Source organism: Crocodylus porosus, unplaced genomic scaffold, assembly GCF_001723895.1.
Source record: "Crocodylus porosus isolate Cpor-Errol unplaced genomic scaffold, CroPor_comp1, whole genome shotgun sequence".
Lineage (NCBI taxonomy): Eukaryota > Metazoa > Chordata > Crocodylia > Crocodylidae > Crocodylus > Crocodylus porosus.
The window spans coordinates 63,295,493-63,310,871 of record NW_017728943.1 but is presented as its reverse complement, the minus strand read 5'-3'; the positions used below and the strand labels follow the sequence as shown (position 1 = coordinate 63,310,871).

Below are 15,379 nucleotides of genomic sequence, written 5' to 3'. Positions count from 1 at the left end.
TCTAATGATCCTCTCTAGCACAGGGGTTGGCAACCTTTTAGGAGCAGCTTGCCAAATTAGCCTGGCTTGCTTTGAAGGCAAATGTTCCCCAGCTGCTGAATTACTGCTGGACGTTCTAATGCACGAAAGAAATCGCTTCACAAGCCAGCTTTGGCTTGTGGGGCTTTAGGTTGCTGACCTTTGCTTTAGAGCATAATCCCATAAGAATATTAGCATGTTATTTTTCCTTGCATAGATGCCTGAGATCTAGGAGAGTGGATCTATGTCACTTCTTCAGTGATTAATGACTTGAACCATTGTTTTCAATGGTGAGAGAAGGCACAAACTTCAGCATTAAACGCACAAAAGCTGAATCACTTGATTCCAAGAAGAAATGCCTTCTTCAGTGAAGAGGTAGCTATTTCTCTGCAAGCCAGACACATTAGAAGAAGACCTGATATCTCTTATGTGTATGAACATCAGTTGTTGGTCTAAGTATTGTTTTTTACTGCCCAATTGGAGAAGTGCCAACATCTTGCTAGCATCTCATGATGTTTCTTTTCATAAAACTAATGTTTGCAATAGCACATATCCTTCCCCTTCTTTTTTTTTTTTTCCAGTGGGATGGTAATGATTGCATCTCAAATAGAGGAGCCAAATAGCAACAGAGGGGATACTTCAGTAATTTAGTTTTTACTGTAATATGCATCCAGATTGCGTGTGTGTGGGAAGTGTTTTGGCAAGTCAGTAGGATGTATGATAGGGAGGTAGATGAATGATCACATCTCCAGTAGAACGTGGAGCCTGAAATTAGCAGCCTGTAATTTGGAAGGTGTCCAGGAAAAGCTGTGAGAAATTTTATTTTGGATTTGGAATGAACCAGGAAAAGGGAGGAAGTTTGGTCCTGCATTGTGCCAAATCTGTGTTCATGCTTTATCTTCCTAATGATTTTATCCACATGGCTTTCCAAGCAAGTAACATGGCAAATCAAATTTGACATCCATGGTAGCAGTGAATTGGTTGGTTTAATATTTCTTGGTATAATATTTATTGTTTAGCTGCAGATTCTTAAAGCTTTCCAGATCACCTCTAGGATGTTATCTTTTACTTGCTCCTTTTCTAATGGAAAGGGAAGATAATGGTAAATAATATGCAACAATTTGTATGCCATAAAAATTCAAGCACAGTATTCTGTCAGACAGTGGCTGCCTCTTTAAGTCCTGAAAGGAGCTGGAAAGCTTTAATTGCAGTAAGAACACTGCATGTTGGCCTAGGCCTGCACATGCAAAAAAAAAAAAAAAAAGGATGTTATATTGTTTTTAATATTCCACCTTCCATCTTCAAACCCCATTCCAAACTGGATAATTCAGTGAGATATTACCATCTCCTTTATGCATTTGCATGTTTTTAGTTCTTAAAGAGTTCTTTAAAATACCACAGTTTTAAAAAAAAAAAAAAAAAAAAAAACCAACCCAAAAAACCCACACTTTTTAAGGAGATCTCCAGCCTCTAATTTAGGAACTTCAGGTTTGAGCTGGTGATTAAATGTAGATACCAGTGATGAATTTAAGTATCTTCTTGGGTAGTAGGTGAAGTCAAGTGGTAGGCAGACATTTACATTCACCATTGCACCTCCAGTTTTTCACCCAGAGGTGTTTGTGGGTGGAAGGTTGTTGGACCTTAAAAAGTAGAAATTAACTGTAAGAGATTTTTTACCCCCAGCAATTTGCATAGGGCAAGAATGTGAGGTTTAACGCAACCTTCACTGTATCACGTCTGTTGGAGTACCATCCATTTCCTGTTTCCATGGAATATTCCCAGAACTTTGTGTGTTTATTTGAATAAAATCTGCCAAATTAAAACATGTTTCTGTGACGAACAGAATTTTCTTAAAGCGCATGCCAAGAGCACAAAGAATCTCCCATTTCAGATTAGAAAAACAAATAGGTTCTAAATGGTAAACTTTTTAAATTTAAGTTGTCACTTCTTTCTCTCACATCAGTGATACATTTAGCAATAAAGAGAAGGCTTGGTTGAAAGCAGAATGAAATGTGCACATTTATTTATTTATTTATTTTTTGCTGTTACTGATTTCTATATGTGGAAGTACGTTAGCTGAAAGTTGATACAAATATTTGTTTAGTTTGTCAGTAAAAGTTAACTTGGTTAAAAATGGTAGCACTCTGGCAACTTTTTTTAACTAACAGGTTGGTCCTGTAATTATATAACTATGAGATTATTAAAATTGCAGGGGTGTGTATGTGTGTTTTCTCAATGTTTATATATACAGTTTACTATGTGGACATTCATTTGCTTTAGAAAAATACAAAGGACAAAATCAGCTTTCCCACAGCTTATATTAAATAGTATCTTATTTGTGATTTTTTTCCACTTGTTTTTAATTCAATGACTTCTAGATACGACTTAAGTTTAAAATTTAGTACAAGATACCTTGCAATAAGAACTTTTTTCCATGCATCATTCAGGAGTATGAACAGAATCTCTATCTAGAATTCATTGGCTTCTGCAAAAGTTCTCTTGAAGGTGAAGAACAACATAAGCTATTATCTTCAGATGCAGGAACCTTGGGGTTGGGGTAATCTTTAAATTATGTGTGTTCACAGAGTCTGTTTTAAAAAAAAAAAAAGGGACATCAAGCTGAACTAGAACCTTTAGGCCTGTTGACCACATAAATATTCATGAATTGAGAGAGAAGAGATATCTTTAGACACTTTTAAAATGCTGTGGAGTTTTGTTTAATTCAAAACAGTCAGTTCTTCTTGGAAGAGAGTCTCTGAGGGTAATGGGTGGGTATCACTCCTGTTCCTTTAGCGGAGGCCCAAGAAAATTTTCCTAATGGCAATTTACCTGATTTGCATTCAGTGCTGAGAAATGCAAGGTGCTCCCCCTTGGGAGAAAGAACCCACGCTACTCTTATAGGCTCAGCAGTGCTATGCTAGCTAGCACTGCATCAGAAAAAGAAGTGGGGGTCATAATCCACCAAAAAATGAGCACGAGCCACCAATGCGACACCACAGCTGGCAAAGCAAACAAAACTCTGACCTGCATTTTTCCGATGCATCTCAAACAAGACCTGGGAAGTCATCCTCCCACTTTACTCGGCCTTGGTGAGGCCACAGCTGGACTACTGTGTGCAGTTTTGGGCTCCACAATTCAGAAAGGATGTGGAGAAGCTCGAGAGAGTCCAGAGGAGAGCCACGCACATGATCAGAGGACAAGAGGGCAGGCCTTATGAGAAGAGGCTGAGAAATGGCACTCTTCAACCTGGAGAAACAGTCTCAGGGTGACTTGGTGGCAGCCTTTAAATATATAAGCGGTGTGCACCGGGAAGTGGGAGAACAACCATTCACCAGAGCATCGCATGGGAAGACAAGGTCCAATGGTCACAAACTCTTGGAAGACCATTTTAGGCTGGACATAAGGGAAAACTTCTTTACTGTCCGAGTCCCCAGGGCCTGGAATAAACTCCCCCCAGAGGTTGTGTAGGCACTTACTCTGGATTCCTTTAAGGAGCCCTTGGATGCCTATTTTGCTTGAATCATTTGACCCCTGCTGACTGTCTGCCCTTTGAGCAGGGGGCTGGACTTAATGATCTTGCAAGGTCCCTTCCAGCCCTGACGTCTATGAAATCTATGTCTATGAGGTCTATGAAATCTTATTTTTTTCTACATAGTTCTTCAACAAGGGTAGACACACATTCAAAAGTTTTGCTGCTTTTATCATTTAAAAAGAAATAAAAAGAAGAAAAGAATATTTCAGGCACTTTTAAATATGTTCTAATGAAGGGATAGAAGCACAATATACACTCCAGTGAGAGAATAAAAGCACTATGCCTCTTACAGATTACATTTAAGGACCAGAATTGAGTACAGCTTCTGTGTTGCATCTTAGTCTGAAAGCTTTATTTAAACCTGAAATGTCACCTTCAAACAGTGAGGAAAGCCAGAAAGCAAACCTGTCTTTCTTCTAGAGGAGTGTTGGATGTGTGCACAGAACTGAGAGTACCACTTTCCTTTGATAACAGTTATTTGTCAGAACAGTTCTGGCTGGCTCAACATCAGCTTTCTGGGCAGTTCATGGGTGGAAGTAAAACTGGATTTTTTTTCCAGTTTATCTTCTACTTGGAAAGTAATTTAGAGTAAGTGTTATATGAAAGGTCCATTGGGTGCCCACAAACCGAATAATGCAGGGGTGGGCAAAATGCGGCCCTCTAGACCATTCTATCCAGCCCGCGGGGCCCCTAAAAAATTTAGAAAATTAATATTTATCTGCCCCTGGCTGCCTGTCATGTGGCCCTTCATAGCTTGCCAAACTTAGTAAGCAGCCCTCCACCCAAAATAATTGCCCGCCCCTGCGATTAATGATATAACATGAAAAGTGCTAACATAGCCATTCAGAAAATGTCCCTTTTCTCCCCTTAAATGTTGGAGATTTGTCACTATTGGTAGGACGAGAACAGTGGTGACTGAATTACTTTAGTTGATACTGTTCTAGTTAATATATTATGTGCTTGTCAGTGTGCTGTGTATAAGAGATTTGGGGAATTTTAACTGCCCTGTAGAGCTGTACAGTTTGGTTTACATCTGTTAGAGCTATTGTTGTAGGTTGTTAGATAAAAATGATGAAGGTTAGACGCTTTGATTTTTTTTTTAATGAAAGCCAAGATTCTCAGATTCCACGAGCTACAGCTGTAGGAGGGACCTATAGTGTCTGGACCGTAATCCTGCCCACTAATGGGGCACTTCAGAGTCATTTGGAAACTGGAACTGGCTCAGAAAACAGTTTCACAAGACCACCCAGCAGTTGTCGTAATACACTGGCTACCTAAGGATGGAGATTAATGTGTGGAGTCTGATTGATAAAGCTCTGTGGCTTGTGATCATCCAGTTTGAGAGAGAGGTTGTTGTCCTGGGTCTTACCTCCACACCTGAAATCTGAAGCAGCTCTTCAGCTGGAAATTCTCTGATGTTTGAGAGAATGGATGGTAGGGAGTTCAGCTTTGGAATTAATTCATTTCTCATCTTGCTTTGAAATAGCCCTACATTCAGACATTGGTTCAAAGCTTATTTTTTGTGAGTGGCAAGGATTTTTGTGTGTGGTGGGTATTTTTATTGGACCAATGGCACAACTGAGATAGACTTAAACCAGTTTTAGAATCTGAAATATTAGAAAGCTTGCCTAATTCTGTCTCAGAGGTTCCCACACTTTTTTTCTTCTTGTGTACCACCTTCCATATTTACCAGCTGCCCATGTACCCCTACTAGCATACGGTTTATATTTTAACCCCTTAAATGTCATTTATTATTATAATGAAAATGAAATCTGCCATTACACAATTTCTCCTGTGTGTCCCTCAGAGATGTCTTGCGTATTCCCAGGGGTATGCATACCACAGTTTGGGAACCTCTGCAGTAAAAGATAACATACACAAAAATCCTTGTCTCTTGCATGCTTCCTAGATCGGCAGTGTTTTTGGGCAGAGTGCCAAAAACACTTTCAACCTTGACTTGTAAGATGTTGGTATGCCAGGGAGAGATGGCAAGGGTGCTGCAAGGGGTCCAATCCTTGTTTTGGCAATGCAGCCCCCGCCCCTTGCTGCCATCTGCCGTAAGCCACCCTGCCAAACAAAATGCCTTTGTGTAACACACTTGGCTGCCTGTGCCAAGGGTTGCCTACCTCTGTCCTAGACCTTTACGGCTACAATTACTCCAGCACAGTCAAAACATGGAAGATATATCTTTTTGAGTATCATTTCATAAGAATAGAAGTGAGTCTCCCTGGGAAAAAAAATTTTGCCGTTCCAGAGTAAGTGAGCAAGCAGGTTTTTAAAGATTTATTTGTAATGTCTTTATGCTGTGCATTTTTAATTGATGGCTAGGATACCTAGAAGAAGAAGATATTTTGGGTGTTCGCTTGCATTAAGTTAAATGAATAAAATGTCCTCTCTGGCTTTCTTCAGCCAAAACTAATACTATGGGGATGATTTTGTGCTGCATATTGTCTGTGTTTATATACTATTGCATCCTTGTTATGAACTGTTGTGCAAGTAACACCCAGAAAACTATGGCAGGACTGTTAGAAACCAAATTATTATAAGATATAGGTTCAAAAGAGTAAAATTGTTGGGTGCCCAGTTTATACTGACTTCCTTTGTAAGTTGGGCACATAATACCCTCATGCTCCAGTTGAAGATAGTTCTAATTATTCAAGTAAACTACCTCATATACACAAGGTCAGTTCATATTATTTGTATACCAACATAATTTATTACCTTCATATACTATTACAGTCATCTAAGAGTTAACGTCTGAAGTGGTAGCCTGTGTGTTGCAAGGAAATGTATACAATTAACAGTTACCCAAGATAAAGGGTTTCTAAAATAAGACTGAGTCTTTAAAACTTTCCATGTGTCCCCACTAAAAAATAATCTGCAAAACCAGAGAGCAAACAAAACTGTTTGATAAGGCATGGATTTACCCACGCTAAGCTGTGTCTGTGATTTCCTTCCATTCTTCCTACTTCTCAGCTTCAAGCTGTTGTCTTGGGCACATTGATGGGAAAAGTAATTCTCAGACAGCTCACCAGAGCAGAGGGTTAAGGCACTGAACTTATGGGATCTGGACTGAATTATTGCTCAGCTCACAAAGTCTGTAGGAGGCACCGTCTCGGAAAAGTTCCTTAATCTTCCTTGGTCTTAGTTCTTCATTTGTGAATGTTGCTTCCCAACTTCACAAAATGGTTATAAGCATAATTCACTAATGTTTGATGTTTTCAGAAATGGTGATGTTGTGAGGCATATAAATATTTTAATATATACGTGTGTGTGTGTGTGTGTGTGTGTGTGAGAGAGAGCAGAGGAATTAGAGATGGATTAGAGAATTAGAGATGGAAGATACACCTACAGCTACTAAACTGTCTATATCAGTCTCCTTCACTTCTAATTTTTGTGTGTTGTGGGTGTGCCTTTGTTCTTCAGGGAAAAGTTAGCATGCTGGCTTGGTAATTGTGAAGCTGGACAAAGAGGGTGGTCTGAATGTTTTTTTAACCTCCTAGCAAATGCCAAGAAACAAGGTTGTTATGAAAAATATGCTTAACTAGTAGTGTGTTGGTTGTTTGCAGATGTAATAGTTATTACTGCAGTCAGCTGGGTTGCTTCTAATAAGTACCATAGCAACTAAAGCTCAGAAAATACTGAAAATAACTGCTGAATGCAGCTTATGTCTTATAGTGCACATGGCCACTGTGTTATCTCTTCAGAATGTCATTGCATTCAGTTAAATGTAATGTATAATATGGAGGCCGTGCTTTATATTATTACTTTTTAGGAAGAAAAAAATGGTAGCTTGATGTTTTTCAATATTGATCTTTTTAAAATTTCACAAATGAAACAAAAATCCATCAGACTTTCCTACTGAGACTTTCCTTTTTTTAAAAAATGTAGTCCTGTCTCCATGAGAAAGCAACACTTTTTAACTTAATATATCGTTTTGAAACTAGCCTGGTTATACCCAGGCAAACTCTTTATTTTGCCTTTCAAGTCTTTTTTGAGTTTCTCTTAAACCTGACTTCAGCTGACTTTGGTTTTCAAAATGAAAAAAATAACTTCACTATATGCTTTTGGAAATCTGCCTCTTTTTTCTTCTTCTTCTTACTTTTTAGCCCATAAAGGCAAGACTTGACAGGGTTGCATATGATTAAGAATATTTTAATTAACAACCCCCCCCATATCTAGAATATGTGATCTCTTCCTCCCACTTGGCTTTACCTTCTTTTTCTGCTGCAATCATAGTTACATATTCCAGCTCTGAGGCTGAGAAATGTAAATTTGTTGAAGCTGAAATGAGTTAGAATGGCATGAATTGCTCAACAGGAAACTTCTGCCTAAAGTTTCAGATATTTCTCTTTCACATGCATACATGTTACTTTGCGCCTGACTTTTCAAGTGGTGTTGGAACACCTGCAGCTCCTGCTGACTTCAGCACCTATGAAAATCAGGCTCCTTTTGAATACTTGAGTCTCATAGTGTGTTAATGGATGCCCCGAGGTACCAAAGCTTTAAATTGAGGCTTGGTTTAGGCTCCTGAGTAGGGCTTAATTGTGGGAGAGTTAGCACCTATGCATGACTGCCCTGTATAGCAGCTGCTTGTCTGGAGTCTCAGAAGTTTGCTGCTGCCATTACGGTCCCATTTTTAAATTCAATACCAAAACATATTTGTGAACCACTTGTATGTTTTGACAGGGTGGACAAGGAAGAGCTATAAAAAGTTTTTTGGAATTTATTGCGTGTCAAATGCAAGTTCTTTTCTAAATTGAAATCCTTTAACAGTTCTGCATTTCCACTGACCTGTGGTATCATCCCATCCCACATTACGTCGTTAACTGTAGTTACTACTTATGTTTTACAGGAATCCCTTGGCACTTGATCCAGGCATGGCCAAATATTTCCAGTTCTGGAGGAGAGTGCTAACTTGGGGAGCGACTGTTAAGACAAACCGAAAAATTTGCTGAGAACACCGGAAGTGTGACAGGAAGGGGCAGCCTTCCAGCCCAGGAACCATGCCTTTCGGGCTGAAATTGCGACGGACCAGGCGCTACAATGTCTTGAGCAAGAACTATTTTGTGGCACGGATCCGTCTGCTGGACAGCAATGTGATAGAGTGCACGCTCTCCGTAGAAAGCACAGGTCAGGAGTGCCTAGAAATCGTGGCCCAGAGGCTGGAATTACGTGAGGTAAGGGTGACCCAGGAATGACCATCTATCACTTGTAATTTGGCATATTTTTAGCTCAAGAAATTTAGCATTTGGAATCTGTTTATTTAGAATCATGTTATTCTTGGAGTTGGCCTGATCCTATCGGTGCATGGCACTTCAGCAAACACGTTCTGGTCGCATGAAAAATACAGGCAGTGTGCTACCTATGGCTTGTGCTGTGATTCACATTCACCTTTTGGAAGAACTTACATTATTTTCAGAAGATAAAATGAATCATTTTATTCCTTGCCTGAACAGCAGATGTTCCCACATCTTGGCACACATTAAATATTAAACCTCCTACTTGTGGTAATCGTAGTGGCTCTGGGTTTTTTTTTGGTGGTGCGGGGGGTTGAGGCGGTTGTTTTTATTATTTATTTATTTTAAAGGACTGCTTTTAAAAGACCACAGACAGCACTGTAAAAAGATGTCTTAGAAAACGGTACTAATATTACATCATACAGTCATCTGGTTCTTGCATAGTTCTGATTCAGTCCTTCTTCAGAGAAGCTAGAAATAGGCTGGATTTTTTTTCATTCCTTAACTTTATGAATAGTTTTTGTTTCTTTGATCATCTGTCTTGTTTTCCGTGGATATACGGTGTCTCCATATTTTGCCTTTTTTAAGGTTGAAATGAGTAGAGAATGAGATCATTCCATCAGTTTAATTTACCAACAACTCTCTGGGAGCCAATTGTTTGTGGGATGTTACAGTCCAAAGTTATAGGCATGTGAAAAAAATAGTTTACTTTACTAGAGCTCTTCAGAAAAGCTGTGTAAAGAGTGTCATGAAGACAGTCTTTCTGCTTAGAGCTCAGTAACATCAAGTTTCTCTTGGTGTAACAACACTGATTTCAGTGATTCTACTAGTTGAATTACACTAGTGATTCTATTTAAGCATTGTAATGCATTAACATTTCTGCACTTTGTCCCACAGGCCAGTCCTAATCAAGGTTAGATGCTTAGGTTTCCTAATTAGATGTAAAGACTTGGTTACCTCCTAAAGCTGATCCAGATTGCCTAACTGTTTTTCAGCAAGGTGTCTTCAGCTTACCAACAGGAAATGCTAGGCCCAGAGTGTATCTGAACTCCTGCTGCTCCTCAGAAGATGTGTGTCTGACTCAGGTGTGCAAGGAGGTGTTTCTATTGTGTCTGGTCAAAATTGTCCAGAGGGGGAGATGCCGATCTAAACTAAAAGCCATTAACTCACAGCAGTGTTGACTTAAATAGAAAACAGAGTGTCGTAAAGAGGAGCCCACCTTTTGCCCATTAGCCTAGTAGTTCGAGACTTTACTCCATCACAGATCTGAGCTCTAGACTCTCTCCAGCCACAGGTGCCACTGTCAGCAGAGTGCCCTAACCACTCTCTGTGATAGGCTGCCTGAGGGTTTCCTTCATCCTTTCAGTAGAAACTGGCCCACAGGAATGGGATTATAAAGGTAGCAAGCACAGTGGGGCTGGGGTTCCTGACCCATTTTCAGGGGAATGTCCCCTTCATTGGGCTACTGCCAGCCTCCCTCTTCCTTGCTGTTCTAGACCCATGAATCTCATTGTCTTGGTTGTCCTGTGGTATACCTTCCAAAAACTGGAAGGGTGGTTTGAGTCTCCTTCAGCTGAAGATAGTTTTGAAACTGGGTCTTCCCTTTTCTAGCTGTGTATTCTTGGCACTAGACTATTGGGAAAATATGAGTTCCTCCTCTGTTTTCTTTTGAGAAGCATGCAAGCTTTCAGCGTGTAAACAGTGACAAGCCTGTTCTGTCCTCATCTAAAGAATCAGGTACTAGGTGATGTTTATTGTTTTCCAGAACCAATGTGGATTACAACATGTGTAGGCAGAGGTTAGTTTTGTAGGTGGCTGATCTGGGTTGGTTCTGAGCATTTGCAGTAGTCAAAGCCCCAGGTGCTTAGGGATCTAGATGTTTAGGCAAAAAGGGAGGTGCCTGCTATATCTAGATGTCTGAGCAGCTTTGCAATTGTTGAGTAGAGCACATTAGGATTACTTTTTTTTTACTTAGAATTTAGGCACCTCAATCCTGTTTGCATGTCTACAGGGTCATTTAGGATCTGGCCCTGAAATCTTTATTGCTTGGTAAGTTTCTCAACCTGGATTTTCCAACAAGAAGCATATGTCTTAAAGGAATTTCCTTTCAACCCCTGCTGGCAGAAGGTCTGTTACAGCGTCTGGATTGACACGTTTCTCAAGTATTGTTTAAAAATATGACAAACTCATGGCATCACAGTAAGTTCTGTACCTGGAGATTATGTTGTCACAAATGGAAGAATATCAATAGCCAGAAACGCTTATTTTAATTGATAGCAAAAAAACCAACCCTCTTAAAAACGAAATTTGTTTCCAGGCCAATTTAGTAGTAATAGAGAATGAAGGAAGAACACATCCTGTGGATATGTGTGCACATGTATAGGCAGACAATGAGGCAAAAATCGGCATGTTAAAGAGCAGTTTTTTTCATAAGCTGTTATTAGCCTTGACTTTTTGAAAGTAGCATGGTATATGGTGCGCTTTTTGGGAAAGCTCAGAGTTGAAAGGTTTTGATGCTTTGAGAAACAAATAATGTCGTGTCTTCCACAGCTGCCATGCAAGTTTCCTAGTCACAGTGTAATCGGTGGGGTTCTATTCATGGAGAGAATTTGGTGAACCAGCGTCCAGGTTAGAAGCCACCTGGGCAGCTTTGAGTGTAGTTCTTCTCTTGGGCTACATACCCGTATTTAAATAATCTGAGAGAATTCTTCCAGGTTTGTTCTCCTGGTAGGAAAACTTACAGCCTCATGTACAGACATTTGAAAGCTGAGCCCCTGAAGAGTGGAGAGCTTGTAATGCTGACACCGTGTAGCCAGAGGGGCCCTATGCACATGTCTCAGCATGCTCCGCTAGTCTGCCTAGCAACAGATAGCATTAGTGCATAGGGCAGCCATTTTTACTCTGGAAGAGAACAGCTGAGTATCTGTACACTCATAGTTTCTCCTGTGAGAGCAGCCACTCTCAGGAGGAATTGAATGAGTATATGAGGCATTGATTCCTATTGAGCTCTGCTGCATAGGCTGAGAGGAATGTTGGGCTGGCAGACCTAGCACTCTGCATTCCCATCTGGCTTTGGGTGGTGGTCTTTTGCTAGAATTATGCAAAAGACCACAGTTCCATGTGGAGGTAGATTTCAAGATTTCAGAATCTAACTTCTTGCCAAACAGGAACAAGCTCTATAACTGTAGAAATTCTCTGGAAAGAATGGGGAAAATCATTAAAATATTTAAAACAAGAAGTTATTTCAGAATGTTGGAACTGACATTTGTTTTTTTTCAATGTTCCCAAGTTTTCTTCCAAGTGAAATATTGACAAAATTTAAAGCATTTTCCAGCGCATTCTAATTTTTTTTTGTTCCATATTTTTATTGGTGGGATATGGTTCTCCAACCCAGTGTAGTAGCAGTCGCCAGCCTGATCCATTAGTGTTTTTTATTCTGGAGCCAGGAGAAAAGTTCTTTACTTTCCAGCTTTGTTTTTTTTGGGGGGAGGGGTTTAAGCCCAAAGAGCTGTGGTGTATTCTCCCTTTACCAGCTAGGCCCAATGTTTCCTTTTTCTTTTTATCTTAAACACTGTCCTCACATTTCCTTTACCTACATTATTTATACGCAATCCTTTCTTCAATCTGCTTTAAGATTGTGTGATGTAATTTAAAAAAAATTGAGGTAGCATTTTGTGCTATTTCATATCATAAACTGTATTTGCGTTTTTGACACATCTGCACAAGTCTTCCTATTGTATAATTTCCAGGTGTGCAGTAGTCTGTATCTCCAGGATCAGGAATAAATGCACCTTCAGTCGAGATGATTTGTAAAGAAAAAATTTTGTTAAAAAAACAAAGCTCTGCTTTCTTGAGTTGACTTTGTGCATTATTGTGGAAGAGCTGTCAGTCATTATCCCACACATGATTGAAGAACAGTATCTAATGGATTATGTATATTTTTATTTGATCTCCAGGGAATGCAGCACTGAGTCAGGGTTCAAGCGTGGGTCAGCAGAAAGTATGTACAGCCATGTAAACTATTGAAAAATGTGTTTGAATCCTGTCTAGCAACAGCCTGAGCTAGAAGACCTGATACATTGACAACTACCAGTTATAATAAAAAAGAGCTTTATCTGGTAGCATTGTCAAGGATTAACAGTACTAGAAATGAAAATCTAAGAAAGAAAAGCTACAGAAAAGATGCCATCAACCTGTATCTTTCGCACAAATTATAAGGCTTTAGAAAAAGACTTTAGTATAATAGGACTTATTCTTTCCAATAAAAGAAGTAGTAAATATGTACTAACTTATGATCAAAATTAGTTTGTTGTACTTCCTAGTCACTTTCTTTTCTGTTTTCCTTAAGTGTATGCAATTCAATAGTCATGCAGTGTCTTCAGTGGCCAAGAGGTGAATTTGTTAATACTGAAGCAAGTGCAGGAACTATTTCAACATTAGGCTCCTTTCAGAAGCCTGAGATAATGGGCTTGTGCGTTATCTACTGGATCACCAGTACCATTTACTAAAGCACTCTGGGCTTTTCCTGGACGGTCTCTCATCTTCACTGGACACAGTGGCTGGGCTGTATTCTGTAGCTATGCTGTCTTGGGCAGGTCACATTGGACTTGCCTCGCAAACTAGGTAGGATGATATTTACTGTGAGCATGGATGGGAGACCTTTCAAGTACAGTAAAAAGTATTGTTTGCTCTTGTAAATTAGCATTGAACTAATGCCTAGCCATGGGATTTGGAGTACTGTTCCTTAAGAGGGAATTTTTGTACTTTATACCAAAAGGGTCTGAGACCATCTCTTGCTCAGAGTTTATTTTTTAGTTGGCCTGCTGGCTGAAGTTCCATTGAGTGTTGTGTTTGGATCATCAGATTACTTTGAGGGAAGTTGCTTAGTCTGGTGCTTGTCAGCTGATGAGCTTCCTTAGGTCTCCACCTCCAGGCATTTCTGCCATTCTGTCTGATAGATGAGTGAGGACATCTCCATTAGACTACAGGATATAGCAATGCTTATTCGTTGCAAAGTTTCTACAGTGGTCTTGTGTAAACACAGCTTCTGTTTTTACTGAATAATTATCTTTTTAACCACCGTAGCTTACTCCATAGGTTGCTTTTAGTTTGTTGTCCTTAGCTGACACAGGTTTCCTGCTTTGTCTCATATCTAACAAAAACAGGCAGCTTTTAAACCAGAATGTGCTTGATAACACCAGCCTTACATATGTTATGAGGTATTATGTAGAACACAAGGCAATTTGAGAAAAAAGTTACAGCTTCTTGCTTTTAGAGCTCTTCCAGTATATTCAAGGCCCCTTCCACATGTTACACTTAAGGTGTGATTAACCAAGTAATCATTCCAATCAAACCAACTACAGTTCAACCAATTAACAGCCTGATAAAACAAGCAATAAGCTACAAAGTTATTCCATAAAAATGTGTAATAACTTTGTAGCTTGTTCTAAGCACTCCATTAACTGAATGTGTGGCCAAGTGCTCCTCTGTGGCAGGAAACCCCTTTAATTGTGGGCTTCCCAGCCCTGCAGCTGAGGAGGCTTGCAGTGGTGGCACCATAGTCAGCTGCAGGGCTTGCAGTGGGGAGAACACTGACCTCTCTGTGAGTCTCCTGGGGTGCAGGGCTCCCAGGAGGGGCAGCAAGGAGAACGCCCCCACCGCTGTGAGACGTGCATCTCATGGTTTGCAGTGGTGGCAGTGTTCTGTGCAATGGGATCTAATCTGTGATCCCATAGTTGGGCCTCCTGCCATGCACATACGACATGGAAGGAGGTGCAATTGTATGGATTATGCATTTGATCCCATTGCACCTTTACCCATACATGTTGTGGGGACCCATAATGCACCATCCTGAGAACATGAGCAACCAAACTTTACAGCTCAACCACACAATACGTAGTGCATAGGTAATAGTATTATACTTTGTTTTGCAGCCAATGTACCTTGGCACTTCTAGAAGCAATCTAGAAGTTTGCTTCAATCACTAGTCTCACTGTGGTAAGAGTGCTCACTGTTTCAGTTACTGCTACTTGTGACAGTGGGCTCTTGGTTGGTTGGCAGAATGGAAATAAGACTAAAATCAACAGTTCATTTCATATAGATGACCAAAAAAGCCATCTGATAGATCATTTCCAAGTGCCAGTACTATCTGAGCAGACTCTTGCATCAGTTGCCTGAAGGAAAAGACTGATGCATCCCATAGCCAGTTCTCTGAGACAGGTCTCCATATTTGTAAATTATATACTGGTGTAAGAGTCTGGTAATCTTAAAGAGTGGGGGATGGTTGCTGTTTAAGTCCTTAGGTATTATAAAATGGTTGTGCCCTAAAAGAAATAAAAATTACTGAGGTGTTAAGCTGGGGAGCTGAATCTTAGCTTCTTGGTACAGATTTCTGTGATGGGTGTAGAAATGAATTCTTTGCGTTCCAAGTGACTTGCTTTCTATCCTCTGTTTAAGCCTATACTATATCACTTCTTTTCTCCATCGCAACAAAGTCCACTCTACCCTCCTCTGGAGAAGAAGGCTGTGCAAACATACTTCAACTGGTACAGTCTTCATTTAATTGTATGAGATACATTGGACAATCTGT

General features: G+C 39.9%; 1 protein-coding gene across 1 annotated transcript in view; it reads left to right on the top strand.

Annotated features, from left to right (window-relative positions):
- Nucleotides 1–15,379, top strand: part of PTPN14 (protein tyrosine phosphatase, non-receptor type 14) — a 170,589-nt gene that overhangs the window by 67,287 nt on the left and 87,923 nt on the right. The window contains exon 2 of the mRNA XM_019549464.1: nucleotides 8,406–8,730. Within this exon, the coding sequence (XP_019405009.1) occupies nucleotides 8,557–8,730 (174 nt within the window). The 5' untranslated portion in view covers nucleotides 8,406–8,556. The remainder of the gene's footprint in view (nucleotides 1–8,405; nucleotides 8,731–15,379) is intronic.